The 24,601-nt window shown below is 42.2% G+C and overlaps 1 protein-coding gene across 1 annotated transcript; it reads left to right on the forward strand.

The window, feature by feature from the left end:
* The first annotated feature begins 667 nt into the window (after window positions 1-667).
* On the forward strand, window positions 668-8,591 carry FAM216B (family with sequence similarity 216 member B). Its single transcript, XM_025924985.2, has 4 exons — window positions 668-768; window positions 2,314-2,426; window positions 5,180-5,300; window positions 7,025-8,591. Exons 2-4 carry the CDS (start codon window positions 2,328-2,330, stop codon window positions 7,216-7,218), a joined length of 414 nt encoding a protein of 137 aa, XP_025780770.1. The 5' UTR covers window positions 668-768; window positions 2,314-2,327; the 3' UTR covers window positions 7,219-8,591.
* Window positions 8,592-24,601: the final 16,010 nt, after the last annotated feature.

The following is a 24,601-nucleotide window of genomic DNA, read 5'->3' on the forward strand; positions in this document are numbered from 1 at the left end:
TAGGAATTATTCATTTTTACAGATAATCTGGCATTCAGACGGAGGATTCAGAAGGAAAAAAGGAAGTCTGTAGTAATAATGCTACTCCAGAGGGAGGGGTAAGATTGCTGTCATGAGTCAGGTTAAAATGCGAGCCTTATGCTGATGACATCAGTGTGGGCAAGATCCGTGTGCCACAGGTTCATTATCATCATACGCAGCCTCTAACCAAGATCCAAAATGAGAATATCTTACTCCTCCAAAAATTAAGAAAGGAGTACTGTCTTGAACAATTCCATAGGTTACCACAGTAAAATTCACGCCCATAGGTCTATATCTAGGAACTGTTTCTTCCTCATTCTGAACAACGTGGGTGAGGGGACTGACTCCAAATCTGGGAAATATATAATGGCCCATTGCCCTGGTGGATCTCTTGACCTTTAATATTCAGCCTCTCTGTCTCCATGTACTTTCTTTTCTCATGTCTGCATATAATGCAGATGTAGTAGATTTAGAAGCTGACACTTGATTAGACACAAAATTTCAAAGGAAAAAGATAAATTGTGCAGTCGAATGTTGCCCAGAAGCAGGGAAAGGCATGCAGCCAAATCCATCCCCCCCCCCCACCCCGGCCCCAGCTCCTTGTTTCATCACATGACGTTGCCTAGATATCAGCTTATCAACAGACTGAATTTCGACCGCCACCATCCCATGAAGGAAGAGACCTTGCAAGCAGACTACACTGAATAGGAGTAGCAGCTTTTAAAAGAGGGAAGTTTATAATACAGGGTAAGTCTTTGAAGCAAATCTTTTTGTTTCAGACAGAAGTTATTTGGTGGATTTTCCCTCCTTGAATTTCCCAAGCATTCTAATCAAACTTTATCAGGTATAGTCCACTTGACTAGGTAAGAAGGATTTCCTTAGCAATAGCCCAAGAAAAACACCCATGAATTGTTGCCACAAGAAAGATCGTCAGTCACTTCCTTATGCTAGTTGAGGAAAGAAGAAATCTTTCTAGCTTTGAAGAATATTTATGCTCTGCTCTGCAGATCTGGAAAATGGGAGGAGGGATACTGAGAAGATCTAAGTACAGGATAGAGTGTCAACTTTTATCACAGAGAATATTAAAAGAGTTATCTTGGTTAGTGTGGTTTCTGAAGTGCACAATGAGGGAAGGCAGTATTAAGTACAATATTTATAGTTTAATTTATAAGTTTATAACGTGGAAACAAGACACACAGAGATGTTGGCTGATGTTTTCCTAATAAATTTCTCTTCAGGAAGATCGGAGCCTTAGCTTCATGAATTCAGAAGCAGAGATTTATCACATGTTGAAATACTTCTTCAGCGTGTGTACATGTGGGTGCTTTTATGTATGCATGTGCATGAGCATATAATAAAGGAGAGGAGAGAGAGAAGGAACTGGCATGAAGGAGAGCTTTCTATAGCCATGATCTCAGTGAATCAAACAACCCGATGGGGGTAGGTGTTGGCAAGGGCAAAGGTATGAGCAGAGGAGACAACACTTAGAGTTCTCACTCCATGCCTTGGTGACCCTATTCCAATATGTCTATTACTCCTTGATTATTAATTTTTTATTATTGTACACATCTCAGATTCCAAACCTTAAACAATATGGAAAGGAAAAAAAAGACTTACTCATAGTCTTTTTTGTGGCTCCTTCATTTTGTCAGGCAATTGGCAAGAAATACAGCTAAGTTTAATAGTTTCTTGGACAGTGCAGTGCTGTAAAACTGCAAAATGTACAAGAAAAGGAGAAAAATGTAAAGGAATACTATACTGCCACTAAAAATTATAGGCTTTTTTAAGGGATATTCAATGAGCTGGGAAAGTGCACAACATATAGAGTATCATCTCCCTTTTCTAAAACCATACAAAATGTACACAGAAAAGAAAGAATAAAAGGAAATCAATCAAATGCCACCAATAGTTATGGACAGTTAGATCATGGATAAATTTTCAAAAATGACATATACTGCTTTTAGAGTCAGATAAAGTAATAACTATTATTTATAACTATAAGAAATAACTTGTGACAGGGAGTGGTTCCCCAGTCTACATGTTGCACACACAAGATGAAGCAGAAAGAAAAGTCCTTCCATAAATAGCAGGTGGGAATAGGGAAAAGTACAGAACTGAGCAGTCTGGTGAGATCCAATTACTTGGAAACATGTGAGAAAACTTCTTATCCCTTGACATAAATAACATCTATTTATTTGTTTCTTTATTTACTTACTTGCTTACTTATTTACTTAGGTCCCAAAATAGGCTGAACAAAATGCAATTTCATGCTATGTTTGTTGTTCCCTGGAGGCACAGGATAAAGAATGGGAGAAAAATGGAAAAGACAGCAAAAACTTGGGAATGTTCCACGGATTCCTTGCATTCGCGTCCCTTCCTCTGCCTTGGAGACTTCTTTACTGAAGGTATAGCATATCATTCGCTAATGGAGAAAATTTGTAGGTCTCTCCTTCAAAGCTTGAGAACTTTTTCTCATGTCTTTGTTTACCCAGTATTTGGTAACATCGTGCCTGACAAAGGCCCTCAGTGCATGTTGACGGCCTGTGTGGTGAACAAATGAGCCCTTGGATGATCCGATCCTATACCCAGCGCATTTTAGGAGCTCTGTGGACAGTCTTGTCTTCATTGCAAAAGCACTGATCGGTGGCGGGAAGCAACCATGTTATGGCTCCCTGCTAGAGAACGATGTTAGTGCCTTTCAGTCAAAGTTATTTAAAGCCATTCTCATAAATACTTTTTGCAAAAGTTAAGTTCTCTTCCATCGCCTCAAGGAAGGATAAGCAATAGGGTAAGAATATTAGGACTGTTATTTAGGAAGCTCAGATCCCTGCTAAGGAAAGGACATAGCATTCTCCGCCCCCCCCCCCCCCATGAAATAAAACAATAACTGCTAAGATTTTATCTTCTATAATGATTATTCCCATTGCCCTTTGGAGCTTTGCTTTTGAAACTGGCTTGCTATTTTCATATTATATTGTTGTCTGTCATTTGAAAAAGCTTAATTAAGAATCGATTATCTTCTTCAAAGATATTATCTTTTAAAACATCTAATTCACAAACTGTAAAGTTGAAATGATGTCTCAAATTGAGAAATACTTGGCTTTGCTACCTTCACTCTGGACACATTTTCAATATCAAGCTTAAGGTCTCTAGACACCAGAAAATAAATTTGACACACAGGCTTCAACTCCATACCATTTTTTTTAAGTTTATTTACTTATTTTTGAGTGAGAGAGAGAGAGAGAGTGAGAGAGAGAGAGAGAGAGAGAGAGAGAGCGAGCAGGGGAGGGGCAGAGAGAGGGAGAGAGAGAATTCAGCACTGTTGGCACAGAGCTCAGTGCAGGGCTAGAACTCATGAAGGGTGACATCGTGACCTCAGCTGAAATCAAGAGTCAGACTCTTAACCCACTGAGCTACCCAGGCACCCCTCCACACCAAATTTCTAACAGATGAAAGTCACTTTACTTTTACATTTGATTCACTTAAATTTAGTTTTCATTACAATGGTTAACAACTTGCTTTGAAAATTCTGTCATTGTTTTGAATTTTTTAGCCTACGGTGAACTTCTTGTTCTTTGATTGTTCTAGAATGCTGATGCCACTATCTCAGTCTCCCCATCTACATACGATAAGCATTGATGATAGATGAGGTATATAACAGAAACTGTAGTCCCAGCCCTTCTTGCTCCTTGCTTGCCCTAGAGGTCAGCCTTCTAAATGCTCTCCCTACCAATGGTCTGTCTTCCCAGAAGCTCATCCTCCACAGCAGGGCCAGCTGCAAAATCTGGTCACATGAAAGGATGACATTTGGGGTTGGATAATTCTTTGTTACGAGGGACCGGGAGGCTGTCTCGTGCACTGTGGGATGTTCAGCAGCACTCCTGGCTCCTACCTACTGACTGTCAGTACCATACATCCTCCCTTTCACCATTCATGACAACCAAAAATGTCTTCATACATTGGCAAATGTCCTCAATGGTCAAAATCACTCCCTTTGAGAATCACGGACTTAAATAAAGACCTTCAATGGCTCCTCATATAAAAGATAATCTTTAAACTTTTTTTAAGTATTACTTTTAAGATTTGAGTCGGAACATTACATCTATAAGGCTTTTATGACCTTCCCCTGCCTACCTCTAAGCCTTTCCCAGCTCAGACTCTATATTTTGCTTGAAGAAAAAAAAAAAAAAAAAGTCTGCTTCCCAATATATCCAGATATTTTGTGCCCCATTGGAAATCTGTGCCACTTTCTCCCACTAATTAGCCTTTCTTTTTCTTCCAGCACAGTGGTTCTCAAATTTTAGTGTGCTTGTGTCAGAATCACCCAGAGGGCTTGTTAAAACCCAGAGTTCTGGGTCCCACTCCCCAGAGTTTAGGCTTCTGTAGATCTAGGGTGGAGCCTGAGAATTTGCATTTCTAACAAGTTCCCAGGTGATGCCAATGCCCTTTGAGAACCAGTATTCTGGTTCTTTGGGGGAATTTCTCCTCACCCTAAGACTCCAATGTTTTGGTCAACTCATTTAGAAAGCCTTGCACAGAGTTTATTTTCCTCCTCTGTTTTCACAGCACCTTTTAACTAATAATGCTGAACCTTTATCACATTACCCATCCACTCATCCAGCTATCTCGCCTGCTTACTGACAACTCTTGGTGGGAAGTTCTCTTGACCCCATTCAGAAGCCGGGTCTATGTCAGGCCCTGTGTAGATTCTCATGGCCTACCTTCTCCAAGAAGGATCATAATAGATAAATAAAATTATAAGATGTTGGAAATCCTTAGATCTCTCTCAGCCCAATACCTTGACCTACTTACTTAACCTAGAATGTTTGCTTATCCATTTTTACTATCACACAGGCCAGTGGAAGTTGTTTAAATAAACTAGGGGAAGAAACTACCCAATTGTTGTTTTCCAATTGTTACATGTGTGTGTGTGTGTGTGTGTGTGTGTGTATGTGTGTGTGTATACATACATATATATATACACACAATTTGTATATATACACACACACACACACATATACATAAAATTGTTATACATACATATGTATGTATACATATATATATCTTATTTCCAAAAGAAGTCAGCTTTGAATACATCACACTCGTAGTCCTAGAGAATTCCACCAACTCATCAAAATCACCTGCTCTGCTCCGACAGGACCTAACCCAAGGGCAGCAGCGCTATTTTTACAGCATCATGAGGATTTACAATTCCAGGCCCCAGTGGGAGGCCCTGCAGAACCGCTATATTCACAGCCTTCGGCACCAGCAGCTGCTTGGTGAGTTTTAACTACCTGACCCAAACCAGGCACCTTAGGGAGGGACTCGTGTGCTGCAGCCGGAAGTCAAGTTTCCAGATAAATAATTCAAGTAGAATGGCCTCCTCTGCCAGTGTGCTATTTTATAACATGGCTGGCAGGCCATGTTTAAAAATGATTATCCCTGACAATACTAAGCAAGGCTTTATGGGTAAATTAAGAGGGCTTCAAGAAATCAGAGTATGGATTGCCATAAAATGTCAACAACTGTCTGAGATTTACAGGCACTTGATCTAGTAGAGATGGCAATGGGCTTAGGCAGATGGTCTAGGCTCAAACCACAGGTCAGCCGTCTTGCTGGATGTGCGAATTCAGAGGCTTGGTTTACTCACAACAATAACAGTTACGTTTCGTGAGCATTTCCCACGCTAGAGACCTTGTGCTAGGAGCTCTACACATATAATATGTAATATTATATATTATACATTTTCTCCCCAGTTCACAGCAGTGGGGAACTGCAGCTCAGCCACGTTATACAACTTGCTCAAGTCGTACAGTGAATATCAGGGCTGTCGCCTGCACAGATCATGCATTTTCACGCCCATGCTCTGACATCTCTCTTCTTCTAGCAACCTCATGGGATTTTATGAAGCACAAATGAAATGATGGTTGCAAAAGATCTTCACAGACTTTAAGCAACAACCTTGTGAAAGATGTGACTGGCGTTGAGTCTCTTTTCTTCTAGCAAATGACTTCCGTCTCCAGCTGGCCTCTGTCACTGGAAGAGCTTTCTTTTTCTAAGCAGCTCACTTAACATTAGCACATCAACCTTATATTGTTGTTCCTGCGTTTGCATAAAAGACACGGTTTTTGCAAATGGTTGAATAACAAGAACAGTAACAATAGGTATCTGTTATCAGGCCTTCCTATCTGCCAGGGACAGTTCTGAGCACTTTGCAAATATTGTCTTACTTGAAACTCAGTCACCTCCATCCAAAGGTAGGTGCTTTTATAACCCACATTTTGCAGAAAGGAAAATTGAGACGTGAATAAGTTAAATCACTTGGCCAGGATCATGTGACCGGTAAGTGGCAGAGCTCGATGCAGCCTGCTCAGGATTGCCTGAAGTCTTGCAGAAGCATCATCTACTAGCTTTGTTCGTAGAGTAAAATTGCATAGAGCCCAAGGAAACCCGAGCAGAGACATTCAGTGTTTAGTGCGCATAAGATCTACCTGCGTGAGATATCAAAATGCAGATTTCCAGACCTAACTCTCTGAGTTTCTGATTAGGAAAGTCTTTGGCATAGAGCCAGAAATCTGAATTTTCAAAAAAGCGTTATTAAATGTGGCCTCAGCCTGATGATTGTGTCGTGGCTGGTCTGCAGCCTACACTCTAAAAACACTGACAGAGATTCAATATATCAGTTTCTGGCTTGAGGAAAATTTTGAAAATGAAGATATGCAGGTCAGGCTCAGATGACTCATGGCCCAAGTCCCTCCCCAACTGATTTGTCATGTTGATCAATGACCATGTATTTTTTAACTTAACTGAATGAGCAATGCAAAAGAAGAGAAGTACACTGCCTGTCTTCAAAGATCCTACAACCTGGGTGTGTTAAACACAATGGTTTCTACCGTGCAGAGTAGAAGAAATTTTATGGATTCATAAACATTTGCAAGGTTGTTTGCTTATTTGTTTTGTAAGATTGTTGACTTTGAACTTTCTCTCATTTCTCTCCCCTTAGGCCACATTACTCAACAGGAAGCTTTGGCTTGTGCTGCTGTGCTTAGAGATTCAACCAAGAGAGCCTCAGCTAAGGTAGCTCCCCAAAGATCCATGTCCCAGAAGCCTTCAGCCATGACAAGAACAGGGCCGTCAGCACTACCTGTGGTTCAACTCAGGGCTAAAAGTGCAGGGCTTGGCTACCTCAGAAACTGAGGTTTTGCACAAGCTCTGAAACAGGTGCTTTGCCCATGTACCCCGACATCTAGTGGGTGCTCAGTACCTATTTGGTGAATGAGCATGGAAAAAAAAAAAGTAACTTCTAACACAAACCCCATACCTAGGAATAATGTCTCTCCCACTCACATAAATTTTACCAGCAAGAACAAGTAGAAGGGTTTAAGAGCAGTGGAGCTAAACGTAAACAAGCCTTTTACTCCTCATATAATGTGTAGAGTGAAATGACTTCTGAAGCTTTCCAAATAAAAGCTGCCTTTGAATTAGAATCTTCCAGAGAAATCCCAAGAACCGCGAGAGGGAAAAAGTCATCACACGGCGCCGGGTGCCCGGTCCCCGGGTGACTGCTGAAGCCACCCACTGCAGATTCGGAAAATACACAAACCAGTACGGAGTTAACAGTGAGCGTGCGGGGTGGGTTTCCAGAGCCTATCATCTCAGCAGAAACTGGGCTGTGTATTTCCACATCCTCCTTCCTCTCTTCTTTCCCATCGAGCAGTAACATTTAATTTGGCCCCAAATCTTCTGGGTCTTGCCTGACTCAATCCCTTTGTGTCATCTTGAAACTTGGACTTATCAACTTGCCACAGCTGGGTCCATCTACGGAGCTGGAGTTGATCATGACACAGGCAAAAGAATTCGTGCACGCATCTTTTGCTGGCAGCTGAAGAAACACTCTCAGCAGAACGAGAGAGAGCCCCCAAAGAACTGGTCTCAAGTCTAACCTTTCCGTGGCCTCACTGGTTCTAAGCGAGCACCCAAGACCAGACAAATAAGCAAAACAAAACAAAAACAAAAAGGAGGTAACAATGAATCAAAACAACATACAGTGGTACAGTGTTATACGAGTTACATTTAATTGTTATTTTCATCACTGGTGATTTTTTTTTTTCTGTGTGGAAAGTTAGACACCAGTGCTCACATAAAGTAAAAAATTTAAAAATGCCTTTACTTCATCTTTATGCTAAATGTTCAACCCCCCTCCCTCATTTAAATCAGCCAATGACTTTGTCATGCCTGTAAAAGGAGTTGCTTGAGATGGAATTATAGACTTGTTTGACGAGGGATATGCTGACAGTGATCTGGAAGGAAGATGCTGTACCATTAGAAGAAAGAAAAAAATAATCTCATCGATGATGTTCTCTCTGCAACCATTCATAAAGAATAAAGAAGTTTCTTGACCTCTGCAAATCCTGGCCCTGACTCATGTACTCTATGTAGCTTTCCAGTTCTAAGTTAAGAATCATTAGATAGGCTTAAAAGAAGAAAAATAAATGAAACTATAGTGAGCTATAGGATAGCCCTCTTTAAGGGACTGAAGTACGTGATAGATTTAACTTGACCTATACTAGCTTTCCCACTGCTTCCAAAATGGGCCTTTTATCCCGATGAACTTCTTGCATGCACTTTTTTTTTTCAACGTTTTTTTTTTTTTTTTTTTAATTTATTTTTGGGACAGAGAGAGACAGAGCATGAACGGGGGAGGGTCAGAGAGAGGGAGACACAGAATCGGAAGCAGGCTCCAGGCTCCGAGCCATCAGCCCAGAGCCTGATGCGGGGCTCGAACTCACAGACCGCGAGATCGTGACCTGGCTGAAGTCGGACGCTTAACCGACTGCGCCACCCAGGCGCCCCATTGCATGCACTTTTTAAAATTGAAGTATGGTTGACGCACAACGTTACATTAGTTTCAGGTGTACAACATAGTGATTCAACAACTCTAAGTGTTATGTTATGCATGCACTTTTATCTTAGACTTTTTTTTTTTTGATGGGCATGAATATTTGCTGTGTAAGCCTTTGCTAGTGATGCAGAATATTAAGGAGGCCACTTAGGATTCTGAGCAGCATCCCTTGCGTCAAAAATCTCAGAAGCACCTTGTTTCCATTAGAGGCTTCTAAGAGCTAATTGGTAAGTGAATGTCCCAGGCCCATAAAAAAAGGACAAATCTAAGTCAGTGCAGAAGGCCCCACTTACTGGCTCTCCCTTCTGAGAAAATAATGCCCTCCCAGTTGAGCCCCACCCCAAAGGCCTATGAGGAATATGACCGATTATGGTGCTAGATGAAAGGCGCTCATTGAGAGAATCCTGAGAAAGACAGACAAAGGGGAATAGAGGATAATCTGTAACACCACAGTCTGCTTATCTATTCAGTAGTTGATGAACATTTGGATTGTTTCTAGCTTTGGACTATTACAAATAAAACTGCTATAAATATTTTAATATAGGAGCACCTGGGTGGCTCAGTTTAAGCATCTGACTTCGGCTCAGGTCATGATCCCATAGGTTGGTGGGTTCGAGTCCCACATCGGGCTCTGTGCTGACGGCTCAGAGCCCGGAACCTGTTTCGGATTCTGTCTCCCTCTCTCTCTGCCCCTCCCCTGCTTGCACTCTTTCTTTCTCTCTCTCTCTCTCAAAACAAAAACAAACAAAAAAATGAATATGAGCTTTTGTGTACACATAAGTTTTTATTTCTCTTGGATAGATATCCAGAAGTATGATTACTGGGTCGTATGGTAGATTTAGATTTAACTCTATACACTACTGTCAGAGTGTTTTCCCAAGTGATCATCCCATTTTGCATTCCCACTAGCAATTATAAAAGTTCACGTTGCTTCACATCCTTGCAATGTCAGACATTTTACTTTTTTTATATTCTAGTGGCTATGGCTGCTGGATGAAGGTATTATCTATCACTGTTAAGTACAGACCTCCTTATTAGGAACCATAGCAAATTTCAGGGAAGGAGTTCACGATAGGCAAGGAGGTGGTGACGGCAATAATCTTGGAGATTCAATAGAAGAAATTTCAACGTTTAGCAGTCAACGTTGATTAAGCAACTGTCCAGCTATTTTTTAGGGCAGCAAAGACTTGGAGGAGGTGAGGAAGAAGAAAAGGAAGCAACCCCTGTAGGAAGAACTATCCCTGGGTCAAACTGCTTAAACACACGAAACTGGGTTCAGTGTGTCCTCAGTACCTTCTCTCTTTTCCTTGTTTATGTTGCTCTTCAGGTTCAGCAACCAACACTCCACCACCACCACGATCTTTATGCACTGTATTAGTTACTACTGAATAAAAAAAATCATACTAAAACACGGTGTCTTCAACAAGATTTACTCTCTCAGTTTCTGTGGTCAGGAATGTGGGCAAGACTTAGTTGGGGCTTCTGGTTCAGGGTCTCCCAAAGATTACAGTCAAGGTGTCAGCTGAGGCTGTGGTCTTACGTCAAGATTCAACCAGGGAAGGATCCACTGGCTATGGTCTAGAGGCTCCCCTCAGTTCCCTGTCACATAGGTCTCTCAATAAGGCAGAAATGGCAATAAGCCACAATAAATCACAAATGGCAACTTGTTTCATCAGAGTTAAAAAACAAAAGAGCATGAGAGGGGGTAGAAGATGGAAGTCACAGTCTTTTATAACCTACTCTTGGAAGTGACATCCCATCACCTTTGCTATATTCTACTCATTAGAAACAAGTCACTAGCTTCAGTCCACACACAAGAGCAGCAGATTACACAAGGGCATGAATACCACAAGGTGGGACCACTGGCAGCCATTGCAGAAGCTATCTACCAAAGCCAGCACTAGGGTGAGGTGAGTGAGGTACCTAGGGTGCAAAACAGAAGGAAACACTCTTTAATAAAAAAAATAATAAAAATAAATAAAAAGTTTATTTATTCATTTTGAGGGGTTGGAGGGGCAGAGAGAGACAGAGAATCCCAAGGAATCTCCTCCCCGCTGAGAGCACGAAGCCAGACGCACGGCTCGATCTCACAAACCTTGAGATCCTGACCTGAGCCAAAATCAAGAGGTGGCCGTTTAACTGACGGAACCACCCAGGCACCCCAGAAACACTTAATCGTACATGACCCCAAGAGTGAATCCCAGACAATTGCCCCCCAGAGACCAATCCAACTTTAGTCTTCACCCTGCTGCCTTCCACATGCACTCAGTACCTTTATGCTAGCTTCTGACAGGGCTCCCTGCCTAGACACCCAGTCTGAGCATGTTTTCTCAAACTACTGCCCTGTGCTTCATACTTTTTTCTTGCCATGACCCTCTCTTGAAACTTAGCTGATTTGTGTTCCAATATTCCAACATGCTGTTAAGGAAAAATTGATTTCAGATAAGCCTGAGACATTTAATAATTACCTACTTAAATGTTATCTCTAGATGTAGAGCAGTATTTATCAAAATACAATTCATATACCAGACTCACTTAGGATGCTTAAGGAAAATGTAAGTTGCCATCTTCGAACTGGCTCCCATCTTCGACCCAGTGAATCAGAATCAGAGAGGTAGCATTCTAGGTGCTACTTATGTTTACTAAAGTATGATAGCATGTAAGAAGGGACTTCAATAGCCAGAAGGCTTTAGCCTTAATAAACTGAATTTCTGTTTGGCAAGCCTGGCAAAGATTTAGGACCAAGGACTGCATGATAAGAGTGGCTTTTGGGATAAAGATTCTCCATACTAACCTTCAATAAATCACATAAATAAAATGCCAATTATTCTCATTCAAAGCCAGACCAATGGCATATTATCACAGTACTTTCTACTAAATTGATTTATGGTTCCTAGATTTGGTATTACGAAATATGCATTACCATTCCACCAAAGCGAATCCTGACTTGGTTTTCCCTCCCATTTCCTATTGTGACGAAGGCCATAGGAACAGGGCCAAGAGTTCCTGCACCTTTTCAATGAAAATGAGTTGCTAATTGCATCAGTGCTTGTAGAGGAAACCACTATATTGGCCTCATTGACTCTGCCTTACCCCTTAAATTACAGTCCTGTTGCCTGAAATGTAATCAATCCCTATGTTCGAAATCAATCCCTTGTCTGCCTCCAGAGAACTGTCGCCCATTTTTCTCCACATTAGGCCTACCATACTGTACCAGTTACACAACGGGTCCAGTCAGGTCAGAAGTAGAGGAAATCCCTGTAGCTATTGGAAATCACAGCTTAGGAGCAGGGTCAGAGGCTTTACCCAATTGTAACTAAGCCAAACATTCAGCTATATGGTGTGAGTTCCAGCATCCTCCAGGCCCATGGGGCGTGGTTCTCTGAGGGGAAATGAGTACCTGTTTACAAACAGAGGGTTCTAGAGAAAGACACCTTCCACCTTGAAAATAATGTAATGAGCCCAGAAACATGATCAAGATGGCTTGACAAAGTATCATAGAAAGCCAGTGACGTTTCAGAAGCCCGGCTTTGTTGAAGGAGAAAAAATAAATAAATACCACTGTAAATATATTACCTATTTAAATTCTATAAGTGATTACAGTATGTGCTGCATTGTATATTTATGTAAATAAGGAAGAGCAGAAGGCAAAGTCCCATAAGTCCAGGGTTCTCTTTGAGGCACAAGGTTGGAAAGGAAGGGGTTGTGGAGAGAGGGAGGGACAGCTGCCGAGAGGTCAGATGGTGTGCTAAAGGCTGGGAAAAGGTGCAAAATGTGCCTCCATTTCCTAACTGAAGGGCCAGCTTTTTGCTGAGAGATACGTCAAATGGATTGTGACCAAGATCATGGAAATGGTGGTCAAGAAACACATGAAACCAGACCAAGAGTTAATTAAGATCGAAAAAGTCTACGTATAATCTATGTAAGTTAAACGAGCTTTAATTTTGGTAAGAAAAAGTCAGGTGTTAAAACTCAAGGTATCAGTTTCCTTCCTGTGAAACAGGAGAAGCGCATACACAAAAAAAGAAAATGACTTTCGTCTTTAGTGCAATTCTGAAGGCAATCTACATGATTGAAACAAGTAAAAAAAAAGTTTTTAGACTTTACATATTATTTCAAAGTTATAATTTTATGATTAACTGTCTCATGGTGAGAGGGCAATATTAAGTCATCCTTCTTATGTCGTTTATTCATTTACAGTACCTGAGAGCTACTGGAAATAATATTTATTAACTGTAACGTTTACAAGCAATTAAATTTGGCGGCAGTGCAGAGAGAATATATATTTTGTGCTGGAAAATAACTCTGGGAAGAAATTACAGCTTGGTCATGGAGACACTTTAATAAACTTTAATTGGTAAACAGTAGGGAATCACTGGTGGTGTTTTTAGTAGGCGCTTGGCCTGAGAACTGATTTCCAATACTGAGCAGGATGAATCCGAGAAGATGAGGAAAGAATCAGGGAAACGACTCCGGCATCTGTCCTCATTTTCCAGTAGCAGAAAATAAGGAGGACCAAACCCAGGAATGAAATACAGGGAGAAAAACCAAACGATCTGGTGGCAGAAGAACCGGGGACTCAGGCTGGGTGTGACAGAACAGACCAAAAGGACCACTGGGAGACCTGGGGGAGAAACAGCCCCAGGAGAGCTGATCTGAGGGACAGTGAATTATTGTCTGGTTTTGGACAAGTTGAACTTCAGGTCTCTGCATTCTGCAGGTATTGGCAGGGGGTGAAAAGTCAGCCCTGGGGGTGGTGCAGAGGCAAGAGGAGGGGAGATCCCCAGGGGAGAAGAGCAGAGATGGAACCCAGGGACCAGAAAGGCTGTGAGGCATGGAGCCCTACAGACCAGTGTGCTTGAAAGGGATTTTTCAGGGAGGTAGGAGGGCCAAGTCCAGGGCAGAGGGAAATTAGAAAAAGGAAGGGCTAATGGCTGCCTGACGAAGATGAAGGCTAACATGTGGCCACTGGGGATGCCAATTAGGAACCCTTTGGTGACCTGAGCAAAGCAGTGTCATTTAGGCATGAGGGTAGCCCCTGACCTGGAAGGGGTGAAAGGCTGGGGTGTGATGAGAGCACAGGGATCCACAGGATCAATCCAGTTTCAAGCAATATCAAAACTGCGTGGTCAGCATCCGTTCATGTTTCTGTATTCTTTCATTCTGCTCAGCCTTCCTAGAAATTCCTATTTGAATCCCATTTTCACCATTCACTATTATACAGAGCATTTTCCTTGCACCACAACGGAAGGCGTTTTCAAAAGCTGATACCAGCCGAATGCGTTAATGGAGTCCCATGATGAAATTCTATCAGGCAGAGCATATTGTTATTGCAATATATTTTATTATTCCATTAGTACATGTTATAAAATATGTACTTACGAACAATTACTACTACAATTTGATATATCCAATCTATTGATATAGGAATTTGGAGCAACAGAGTCGTTTTTAGTAAAGAAATTGAGATGAGTAAAGGTGAAATTCAAGATTCTATAGCATGTGTGAAATGAAATGATCCATTTTAAAGACTGGATATAACTATGCTTATATAGATACACTTCCATTTAGGACAAACCGCTCCATTTATAACTGTGAAGAATACATTAAAGCTACAGAATTAAAGTCAGATAAAAATCTCTTAACAAAATGTCAACTGTTTCATCCACAAAGAACAGCAGGGAGTTTCTTTTAAAAAAGCCTCTTCTTTTTTGACTAATGGTTTAAAAACTCATGCTAATTTCAGTAAATTTAAGGGATGATTATAATCAGCACTTTAAAAATGAGAAAATGAGTGATTTAAGATGTAGACTATATAAAAAATCTAGACTCTGTAGAAATGATCAAAGTCAGTGAAGATATGGAGCGGGGGGGTTGTGAAAAGGACACTAAAAGTTGATGCAGAATAGAGATATAGGAAACATTTTAGATGGAGAAAAAGATGAATCAATTAAAGCAGGAACCATGCTGTTTATTGTGATAAATCATATTAATAGAATTCTTCTGAACAAGATATTCAATTGAAAGAAAGAGAGGGGATGTGTAAATAAATCAGGGTTTTAATTGACTGCCCCTGCTTTTGGATGCAGGAAGTTAACGCCACACAGTCACAACTGAATCTGTGTCGCCACAAACCCACGCTTTGGCAGGAGCCCCATGCATGTGCAGTTGTGTTGACGAGCGTGCTTACAGCAGGTTCTGAAGACTAAAATGGTTCCAAAGAGGAGGAAAGCATGGGAATCAGAGCTTTGTTAAGCATGGCATTCGAATCATTCTAACAGCAGAGGGATGCAGTTTCATAAAGCCAGTCAAACCAGCTTCATAGCTTTTCCTTCTAGCTCCTTCACCAGACATTTCTTGACTGCTGGTGAGGAGACAGGTCCTGTGGCGGACCCTGAAGATTCTGTATGGAATGAAATGCCTCTGCTTAGGCTGTCTTTGCTGTTCACCTCGCAGCCTTGTGACCCTGACTACCTAACTGGGCTGTGACCAAGCCCAAGGCGACCTTCTCCACAGGTGCCAGGGAAGTGTGGCTGTGGACTGCAGGGCTGGCTCCTGTGGGAGTGCTCAGTGAGGCCACTGCCAGAGCCCCTCTACCTCTGCAGGACCCACTCCAGTGCGAGAACAAAATGAAGAGTCCCCACAAGCTGCAGGGGAGCTCACCTACAAATCTTCCTTCTGCCTTAACACAGGTTACTGTGGCTGCATTGGCAGGATTATTTGTCATCAGAACTAAGTGTCACATGATCTTGAAACAGAACCTGGGCAGAAGTATACGTTCTGCTCCCCATGTTTGCCTTTAGTTAAAGTACTTAGTGCAATCGTTGAGAGCACGGTTATGGAGTTTGGTCATCAAGGTTGAATTCTGGATACCTCACGTAACAGATGTGTGGAAGCACGTAAGGGGATGCTCCTCTGTGTCTCAGTCTCACCATCTGTAAAATGGCAATAATAACAGTTCCTATTCTGAAGAGCTTTGGGAGGATTAACACACAATGCCTGATGGCATGTATATTAATGTTAGCTAACTAAATTGGTTTTAGAAATATAATAATTGTGGTAACAGAACAACCAATACTCAGTATTTTTAGTGTTTTATCATTTACTGGGCACCTTTAAATAGCTCACTTAATCAAAGGGTAAGTGTGGTCAAATGGGTCTTTGAAGATAATTTTCCAGACAAAGATTATAATGGCTATCAGCAGGTAAAGTCTCATCATCTCCAATTTCCAATCCTGGTATATTTTGGAATTTATACGACAAGAGAAGAGCAGTAAGAGTGATTGGATAAATTGGGAGTGGAGGGGTGGGGAGAGCTCCAAACTGGAAAAAATCCAAATTCCATCAATAATAAAATAGATAAGCAATTGGGGTTAATTCGGACAGTAGACTATTCCACAGCAATGAAAATGAGTCAATTATATGGGGCGCCTGGGTGGCTCAGTCAGTTGAGCATCCGACTTCGGCTCAGGTCATGATCTCACTGTCTGCGAGTTCGAGCCCCGTGTCGGGCTCTGTGCTGACAGCTCAGAGCCTGGAGCCTGCCTCTGATTCTGTATCTCCCTCTCTCTCTGCCCCTCCCCCACTCATTCTCTCTCTCTCTCTCTCTCTCTCTCTCTCTCTCTCAATAATAAACACTAAAAATTAAAAAAAAAAAAAAAGAAAGGAAATGAGTGAATTATAACACATACCACCATGGGTGAATTATAAAAACGTAACATTGAGTGAAAGAAGCCAGGCAAAAATATATATGTGTTGTTACGATTCTATTTATATCAAAAGCTAGTATTTTAGGGATGCATAGTGACTACCATAACATTGATGGGCTTGACTACTATCGGATGAAAGACTTGGTGACAGACAGGGCCATGTGGGTAATAGGGGATGCTTCTGGAATTCTGTCAATATCTTCTTATTACTTGGTCTACGTGGTAGTTATTTAAGTGTTTGCTCATAACAACTTGTAATACTACCTATTCATTTATGTTTAGAATTTTTACATAAGTTGAAACAAAAAGTTTATGAGGAAAGATCCTGGGAAGCTAAGCCAGGAGTGAGTGGAATAAATCTCTGTTATGTCTATGTACCTCTCTCTCTCGGCATCATTTTCTGCACATATCCCTCTAACTCCTTTGTTCCTTCCACCAACTCAATTCCCAGCATCTCCCAGTCATAAAAGTTTGAAGGATAATTATAAATAAATGTAGATCACTGCAGTGCGCTAAGGATGTTCTCACAGTGTACGTAAGGGATCTGATTCTTTTAAATTTTTTTTTAACGTTTATTTATTTTTGAGACAGAGAGAGACAGAGCATGAATGGGGGAGGGTCAGACAGAGAGGGAGATACAGAATCTGAAACAGGCTCCAGGCTCTGAGCAGTCAGCACAGAGTCCGATGCGGGGCTCGAACTCACATACTGTGAGATCATGACCTGAGCCGAAGTCGGACGCTTAACCGACTGAGCCACCCAGGCGCCCCAGGGATCTGATTCTTAAATGTAAAGACTAAAACCTGGATAGTCAAGATGATGAAGCATGCTGCTGAAAGATGCTCTTTTGAGAAGAAAACTGACAAACATATGTCCCAATTTAGATAATCTGCTCCTCTTCTATTTCAGACTCCACGTTTACTCAGCTGACCTTTTTTAGAGGCGCAAAAGACTCCTGGATAATAACAGTCCAGTACAAGTCATTCCCATGTTCCCCTAATGGCTCATGGTGACAGCATTCTGCTGGCCTATTTGTAACATCCTGAACAGAAGAAAGCTTTTTTGGCCTAAACCTAGTGACCTTAAAAGTACCTGCACTAAAATGTTGACCTCCTTTGGAGAAATCTCTTAAATGTATATAAAAGGATAATTAAACAAAATCCACTGAAATAAGAGAAGAACTCTGTCTTTTTTAAGACAACAGGCTGTAAGGCCCTCATTTACTTGGTGTTGCCCACCCTAGCAACGAGAATGTCATATAGGTTCCTCCTGGTTCAGAACTCTCTCCAGCACAACCCTCAGAGAGTTCCTGATCTAGGGACTTTATGAAGATGACAGGTGAGTTGAGAACAACAACTTTCTTGTACAACTTTGCTTTAATGTAACCCTTTGAGAGCCGGAGAAGAAAGAACCCAGTGAAGTGATTTTATTTTTTATATAAATAAAAAGATGCTGTTGAAGAAGTTGCTCACCATATCACCTGGGAAACTTAAATTTCAGTACCAAGACCAACTGGCTCCCACTAAACAATTGACTGTCCTATAGATACCGTGACTTAAGCAATGGCCTCATTCTTTGTTATCGGTCGTAGGGAATTTCAGTGCAAAGTCTGAAGTCTACTGTTAGTACAGGCAGAGTCTGGTTTGATTTTATATCTTGTACCCACATTTTGAATTCCCCCTGACTTCTACATTTGTCCATTTTGGCCTTGCAATGGTGTTTTCCAGAAGGTAACGGAGTGTAATTACCCCCTAAAACTGAGGCATCCTAATTGATTACATCTGTAGTTCTGGTCCAGACGCTCTCCCAAGGAACAGACATAAACACCCATTTGCACAGTAGACTCTACCTGGATTTTCCCAGCCATGTCAAATCCATACCAGAAGCATATCAAATCCCCCCCAAACCCAGTCCTTCTGTAATCCCTACTGTCTTTTTTTTTTTTTTTTAATTTTTTTTTTCAATGTTTATTTATTTTTGGGACAGAGAGAGACAGAGCATGAACGGGGGAGGGGCAGAGAGAGAGGGAGACACAGAATCCGAAACAGGCTCCAGGCTCCGAGCCATCAGCCCAGAGCCCGACGCGGGGCTCGAACTCACGGACCGCGAGATCGTGACCTGGCTGAAGTCGGACGTTTAACCGACTGCGCCACCCAGGCGCCCCAATCCCTACTGTCTTGATAAGTGCTACCATGTACTTGGTTACCCAAGTCAGAATCTTGGGTGTCATACCGAATTCTTCCTTCTCCCTAACACAATTTGCTTCCAGTAAGCCAATAATTCATATCAGAAGTCTCTTGAGTCCATTATTTCCTTCTCTTCCCACCCCTGGCAACTCATTTCAGGCCCTCCTTCCCCTCCCCCAAACATACGATCATTGATAACAGTTACTGGTTTTCCTTGCTCTTGTCTCGCCCCCGCCCCTCCGTGGCACATGCTCCTGCAGGAGGGAGCTCTCTAACAGATCTGCTACTGTCACTGCCCAGCTCATTTGCAGTCTCGATGGCTCCCCATGACCTACAACATAAAATGAAATTCCTTGGAACAACTTATAAATGGCCTTTTATAACCTGACTTCTAAGCATTTATCTCTCTGTTCCTCAAATGTTGGGAGTGCTGCAAACATGCCAGACTCTCTCATTTTCCATTTTTGTCCACATACTGTCCACCCCCCACCCCCACGCATATGCGCGCTCGCACACACAATGCACGCGCTCTGAAATTCCCTTCTCTGTTGGGTAAGGCAGGGATTCTTCCCTTCCCCCTCCAGCTCCAGCTTGGGCCTTGCCTTTGAGAAGGCTTTTCTGACCTCCAAGCAAACGTTGGCATGCCTTCCCTCGTGTTCCTACTGATTCTGACCCACGCATCTATTATAGAAATTACCGGTGTGTGATTTCACTCATACGTGGAATTTAAGAAGCAAAACAAATGTACAAAGAAAAAAAAAAGACAAGTAAAAACAGACTCTTAAAAAGACAGAGAACAAATTGGTAGTTGCCAGAGGAGAAGTGGGTGTGCAGAGGAGTGAAATAAAGGGGATCATTCCTCTTGATGAGCACTGGATAATGTATAGAGTTGTTGAATCATTATACTATATACCTGAAACTAATGTACACTCTATGTTAATTATACTTCAGTTAAAAAGAAAAACAAAAGGAAGGAAGGAAGAAAGAAGTTACCATGGTGTTTTGCAATTATTTCCGTGTATATTTCTTTAGGCAATAATTTGCCTATGTGTTCAGGCACTGTGTCTCATTCTTTCATATCGCAGAGCCTAGCATGGAACACACCCAGTTAAATAAATGTATTAGTGAATGTAGATGAAATTGTTATTCTTGATAGGGTTATACTGTAGGTTCAGAGAACTGTACTTTCAGAGCAATAGACTAGAGGTTGGCAAACTATGGCCACAGGTCAAATCTGGCCCACAGCCTGTTTTTATAAATAATACTTTACCGGGAAACAACCTGTTTGCTTATATTGTTTAGGCTGCTTTCATGCTCCAACAGCCGAGCTGAATAGATTTGACAAAGACCGTATGGCCCACAAAGGCTAAAATATTGACTACTTGGTCCCTTTACAGAAAACGTTTGCCGACTCCTAAACTAGAGGCATATTTATAAACGAGAGTCATGGACCTAGGAGTGTGTCCCGCTTAGTACAACCTCAGTCACGCCCAAAACACACATCATTCTTCCACACTTTACTACTGTCTTACTTCTCCCCAAAACCGACACACCTCACTCCCGCAATCCAAACTCAGATTAGCACTCACACTCTGCATAACCTACTCAAGCTTACTTACTGGAATCTTCCGATTATCTAACTATGGTGTCTGACTGTGAGCGCAGAGACAAATTGTTCTCAGTTTACAGTCCTCTCTTCTTTCCTTCGGTAACACGCTCCCCTGAGTTCGGGCTGGACACAGGACTGCCCACCTAGAGACCACATTGCCCAACCTCCCGTGCGGCTACATACGGCCATCTGACAACGCTCTGATGAACGGAATGTAAATAGAGTGGTGTGCACAATTCAGAGCTTTTGTTCTTCAAAGAAAACTCAGAGCTCTCGCTTCCCCTTTCCCCCCTCCACTGGGTTGAAATATGGATGTAGAGGGCCAACTTTGGTCATACAGATAAGGACAGCACCTGTGGAAGCAACAAGACATAAGGAACCTGGGCCCCTTTTTCAAACTCATAGAGCACCTCTAGCCTCCCAGACTGCCTTCAAACCCAGACTTCCATATGAGAGAAATAAACCTTTCAACTTGGTCATACCACTTTTTTTTTTTAATTTTTTAAAATTTACATCCAAATTAGTTAGCATAGAGTGCAACAATTATTTCAGGAGTAGATTCCTTAATACTGCTTACCCATTTAGCCCATCCCCCCTCCCACACCCCCTCCCATAACCCTCAGTTTGTTCTCCATATTTATGAGTCTCTTCTGTTTTGTCCCCCTCCCTGTCTTTATATTTTTTTTGCTTCCCTTCCCTTGTGTTCATCTATTTCGTTTCTTAACGTCCTCATATGAATGAAGTCATAGGATTTTTGTCTTTCTCTGACTAATTTCACTTAGCTGCAAATGGCAAGTTCCATCCACGTTGCTGCAAATGGCAAGATTTCATTCTTTTTGATTACCGAGTAATACTCCATTGTATATATATACCACATCTTCTTTATCCATTCATCCCTCAATGGACATTTGGGCTCTTTCCAAACTTTGGCTATTGTTGATAGTGCTGCTATAAACATGGGGGTGCATGTGTCCCTTCGAAACAGCACACCTGTGTCATACCACTTTTAGTTTGTCACTAGCACCCAGACCAATATCCCATTCCCCCCAGCTTCTCTCCAGGTCTTGTTTTTCTTTCAAATGCAGTGTAGATTTTCTTTCCCAGAATATGACCTCAGCCCAGCTTTATTCATTTTCAACCACTTTCTCTAAATTCTGTCTTTCTCTGAAACCTCAACCTTTCCTAAAACCCTTATCTTTCCATTTACTTCCTCTTCTTTCTACCTTTGTTCTTTCTTCTTTTGCACAAAAGAAAATATTTCCATGCCCCATGTGCCCAGGGCTCCAGAGAAAAAATCCACTGCAAACAATTCCAATCTTTTCTCAACGTCTTAAGACAATTCCAAAAGGATCTTAGTATATTCTTAATGCAAAGTTAAACTTTACAGTCTTTTTCAGATCTCTCTCTCATGGTTTAGACTTTGTGTGGGGGCTAGCCACGGGTCTCTTGTGTCTCACTTCCTCCCGTGTATTTTTGCCTCCGGGGAGCATACCCCTCCTGCTAGTAGCCCTCTGTTGGAACATGGCCCCTCTCATAGCTATGCTAGAGAATCAGCCCCTTACCTCCATTCTGCACACCAGCTGGGGTGAGGACGGAGTCTCTTAATCTTCTCACATTGACAACCCTTTCTCTCTTATCTTTTGAGTCTTCATTTCAACATCTAGAAATCAGGGAATCTAACCACTTTATCTACTCCACAGGATTGCTCTAAAGACTCCATATCACATTGGCTATAAAAGCACTTTTGAATACGTTCAACTACTGTTCAAGTTTAAGTAGAAAGTCATCACTATTTTTAGGCCTGATGTTTTCTCTCACTTTCCATGACTTCTCCTCTCAGGGAGGAAAAAGGTCCAATTTCTCCCCCATCCTCAGATGTATAGGGGGTGGGAGAGTACTCTTCCTGACCACTGTGTCTTCCTCAAGCAACATCTTGCCTTTCCCTTCCCTTCAGGGCCACACTTTCAGGAAGGATTGTCCACATTCATTAGCTCTCCTTCTTCAGCATCACTTAATGAGCCCCCCCACCCCCCCGCCACCAACCACCTCACTCAACTTACCGCTTCTGCTAAGGGCATCAATGGCTGGCAAACCAACCAAACACTGGTATGCTCCCTCCCTTGGACTGCTTCTCTCCCGGCTCTGCTTCTCCCTCTCCATTATATTTTCCTCTATCTCCTCTTCTCTAAGGCCCCTTAAATGTTTGCCATGACCCTCGTGTGTTCCTCATGATTGCCATAGTTAGCTAGCTTGTGCTGCGCACCTACTACGTATCAGACACTTAATATGCCCTCTCTCATCTTCCTATTAACCCTAGGATGTAGCCTTTGCTATCCCCGTTTTACAGACGAAGAAACAGAGACGGCAGGAGGATGAGCACTGGCCGGGATCACACAGCCCGTAAACCACAAAGCCAGCATTCAAATCCTGGCCCTTGCTCTTCTCTTCAGGTTGCCCCCCCTCTTGCCTTCAGACCTCCTGAGTTTAAATCTTGGCTCGGCCATTTGCTTGCCGAGCTCAAATCCTGGCTTACTTAACCTCTCTAAACATCCATTTCCTCATCAGTAAAATGAGAAGAATAATAGCATAGATCTTTTAGAGTCCTGGTGAGGATTTGATTAGATATTGCTTGTAAACAACTCAGCAGAGTGGTAAGCACATAGTAAAGCTCAATAAATGTTACTTACTATTGCTTTTTATTATTACATTCAGCGCATTCATCTGTTTCTTCTGTCTGTATACCTGCTCCCTGGGCAGGCTCACCTATACACTGGCGTCTAGTAGCATCTACATGTGAGCCTCTCTCTCTATAGCCAGCTCAGATTTCTCTGCCAAGTACCAGCTATATTTCCAGGAATTGGCTGAACTTCCTCCATTTGATAGCTCATGTCACCTCACATGTGACAAAGCCCTAGCGGAACTTACCATCATCCTCCCCCAAATGCCCTCCTTCTCTGAATCCCCGAAGTCGGGGACTGACATGCCACATGAGTCATAAAGCTGGGCTCTGTCCCTGACTCCCCTGTCTCGCTCTTTCAGCACACTGCATCAACCACCTGTCCTTCCTCCTAAGCATCTCTCCAGTTCATCCAGCCTCTCCCGGATGTTTTCAGTGTCCCTGCTGATTCTGTCTTTGTTTCAAAGTTTGACGGTTTGTTCGTCATGGATTGTTTTTGCACTAATTTCGATCCGTAAAAACAATCCGTCAGAATATTATCTTGATTACCAGAGGTTTTTGGTGCCGCCTCGGATTCTGCATCAGAGATAAGTGCCTAAGTTGCCTTACTCCACTGCCAAGCCTCCTCCCAGTGCAAGTTCCTGTAGCGCCCTGCTGCTATGCTATTGCTAAAGCAGCCTGGCACGCTCCCTAAGAGGTTTCCCAAGCCTTGCAATTCCACGCCGCCTCCACTCTTCCCCCAGGCACCTGAGGATCTAGCAACAGGACTCCATTTCCTTTCCCTTTCTGTGCCTTTGGAAATGTGGCAAGTGATCTCTTTGGCTAGGCTTTAGTTTACCCAGGATGGTTGGGAACTGGTTATACTTCCAAATAGCTAAATGTTTACGCATTTACTGATAAAACTGAAATCCAACTACATTAAAATCCCTCCAAAATGTATTATACGTCTCTGCAGTCGTCCATAAGACACTCCTATTTTAAAATGTTCTCGATGGCCCAGCCTGATCATTCTAAGCATCAGTTACATAGACTCCTTGCTATAATCCAGTGATGCCAACTCAGGAGCCATGGGGATTTATAAGTCTGCTTTTTGCCTGAACTCAACGTTCACATACAATTCATTCTTTTTCTTATTTTGCTGCAGTCTTGCTCCTCCTGATCTCTGCTCTCTGTTGTCAGATTCTGCTTCTTGTGATTCATCCCTAATTAGTTGGCCTCATTTCCCTTTCCCTTGTCCATGTCACTCCCACCTTAACCTTGCCCTCTGCCATTCTCTCGCCTAGCTCTGCTCTCCCAGTACTTGACATTCACAGAGCTTGATAATTATAACCTTTGCCAGCCTACGACTGTACTCTTTTCTTCTGCGTGGCTAACTGACTCATCCACTTTATTATTCAGTCTTTGTGTCGTTATCTCTTACCTCCTTTTACTTCCTAGTTTGCCATTGTTCTGGTTGGTTCAGAGACGCTGATATGTATGTAACTGTGGCTGTGTAAT

This window comes from Puma concolor, chromosome A1 (assembly GCF_028749965.1).
Source record: "Puma concolor isolate L17-30 chromosome A1, mPumCon1.1.hap2, whole genome shotgun sequence".
NCBI lineage: Eukaryota > Metazoa > Chordata > Mammalia > Carnivora > Felidae > Puma > Puma concolor.

What these genes read in the sequence shown, in the direction of transcription:
- FAM216B (XM_025924985.2), top strand. Translation starts at nt 2,328, where the DNA reads ATGGGAGAAAAATGGAAAAGACAGCAAAAACTTGGGAATGTTCCACGG. An exon ending in TGGAGACTTCTTTACTGAAG is followed by an intron (nt 2,427 to 5,179) that starts GTATAGCATATC and finishes CTGCTCCGACAG; the next exon opens with GACCTAACCCAAGGGCAGCA. An exon ending in TCGGCACCAGCAGCTGCTTG is followed by an intron (nt 5,301 to 7,024) that starts GTGAGTTTTAAC and finishes CTCTCCCCTTAG; the next exon opens with GCCACATTACTCAACAGGAA.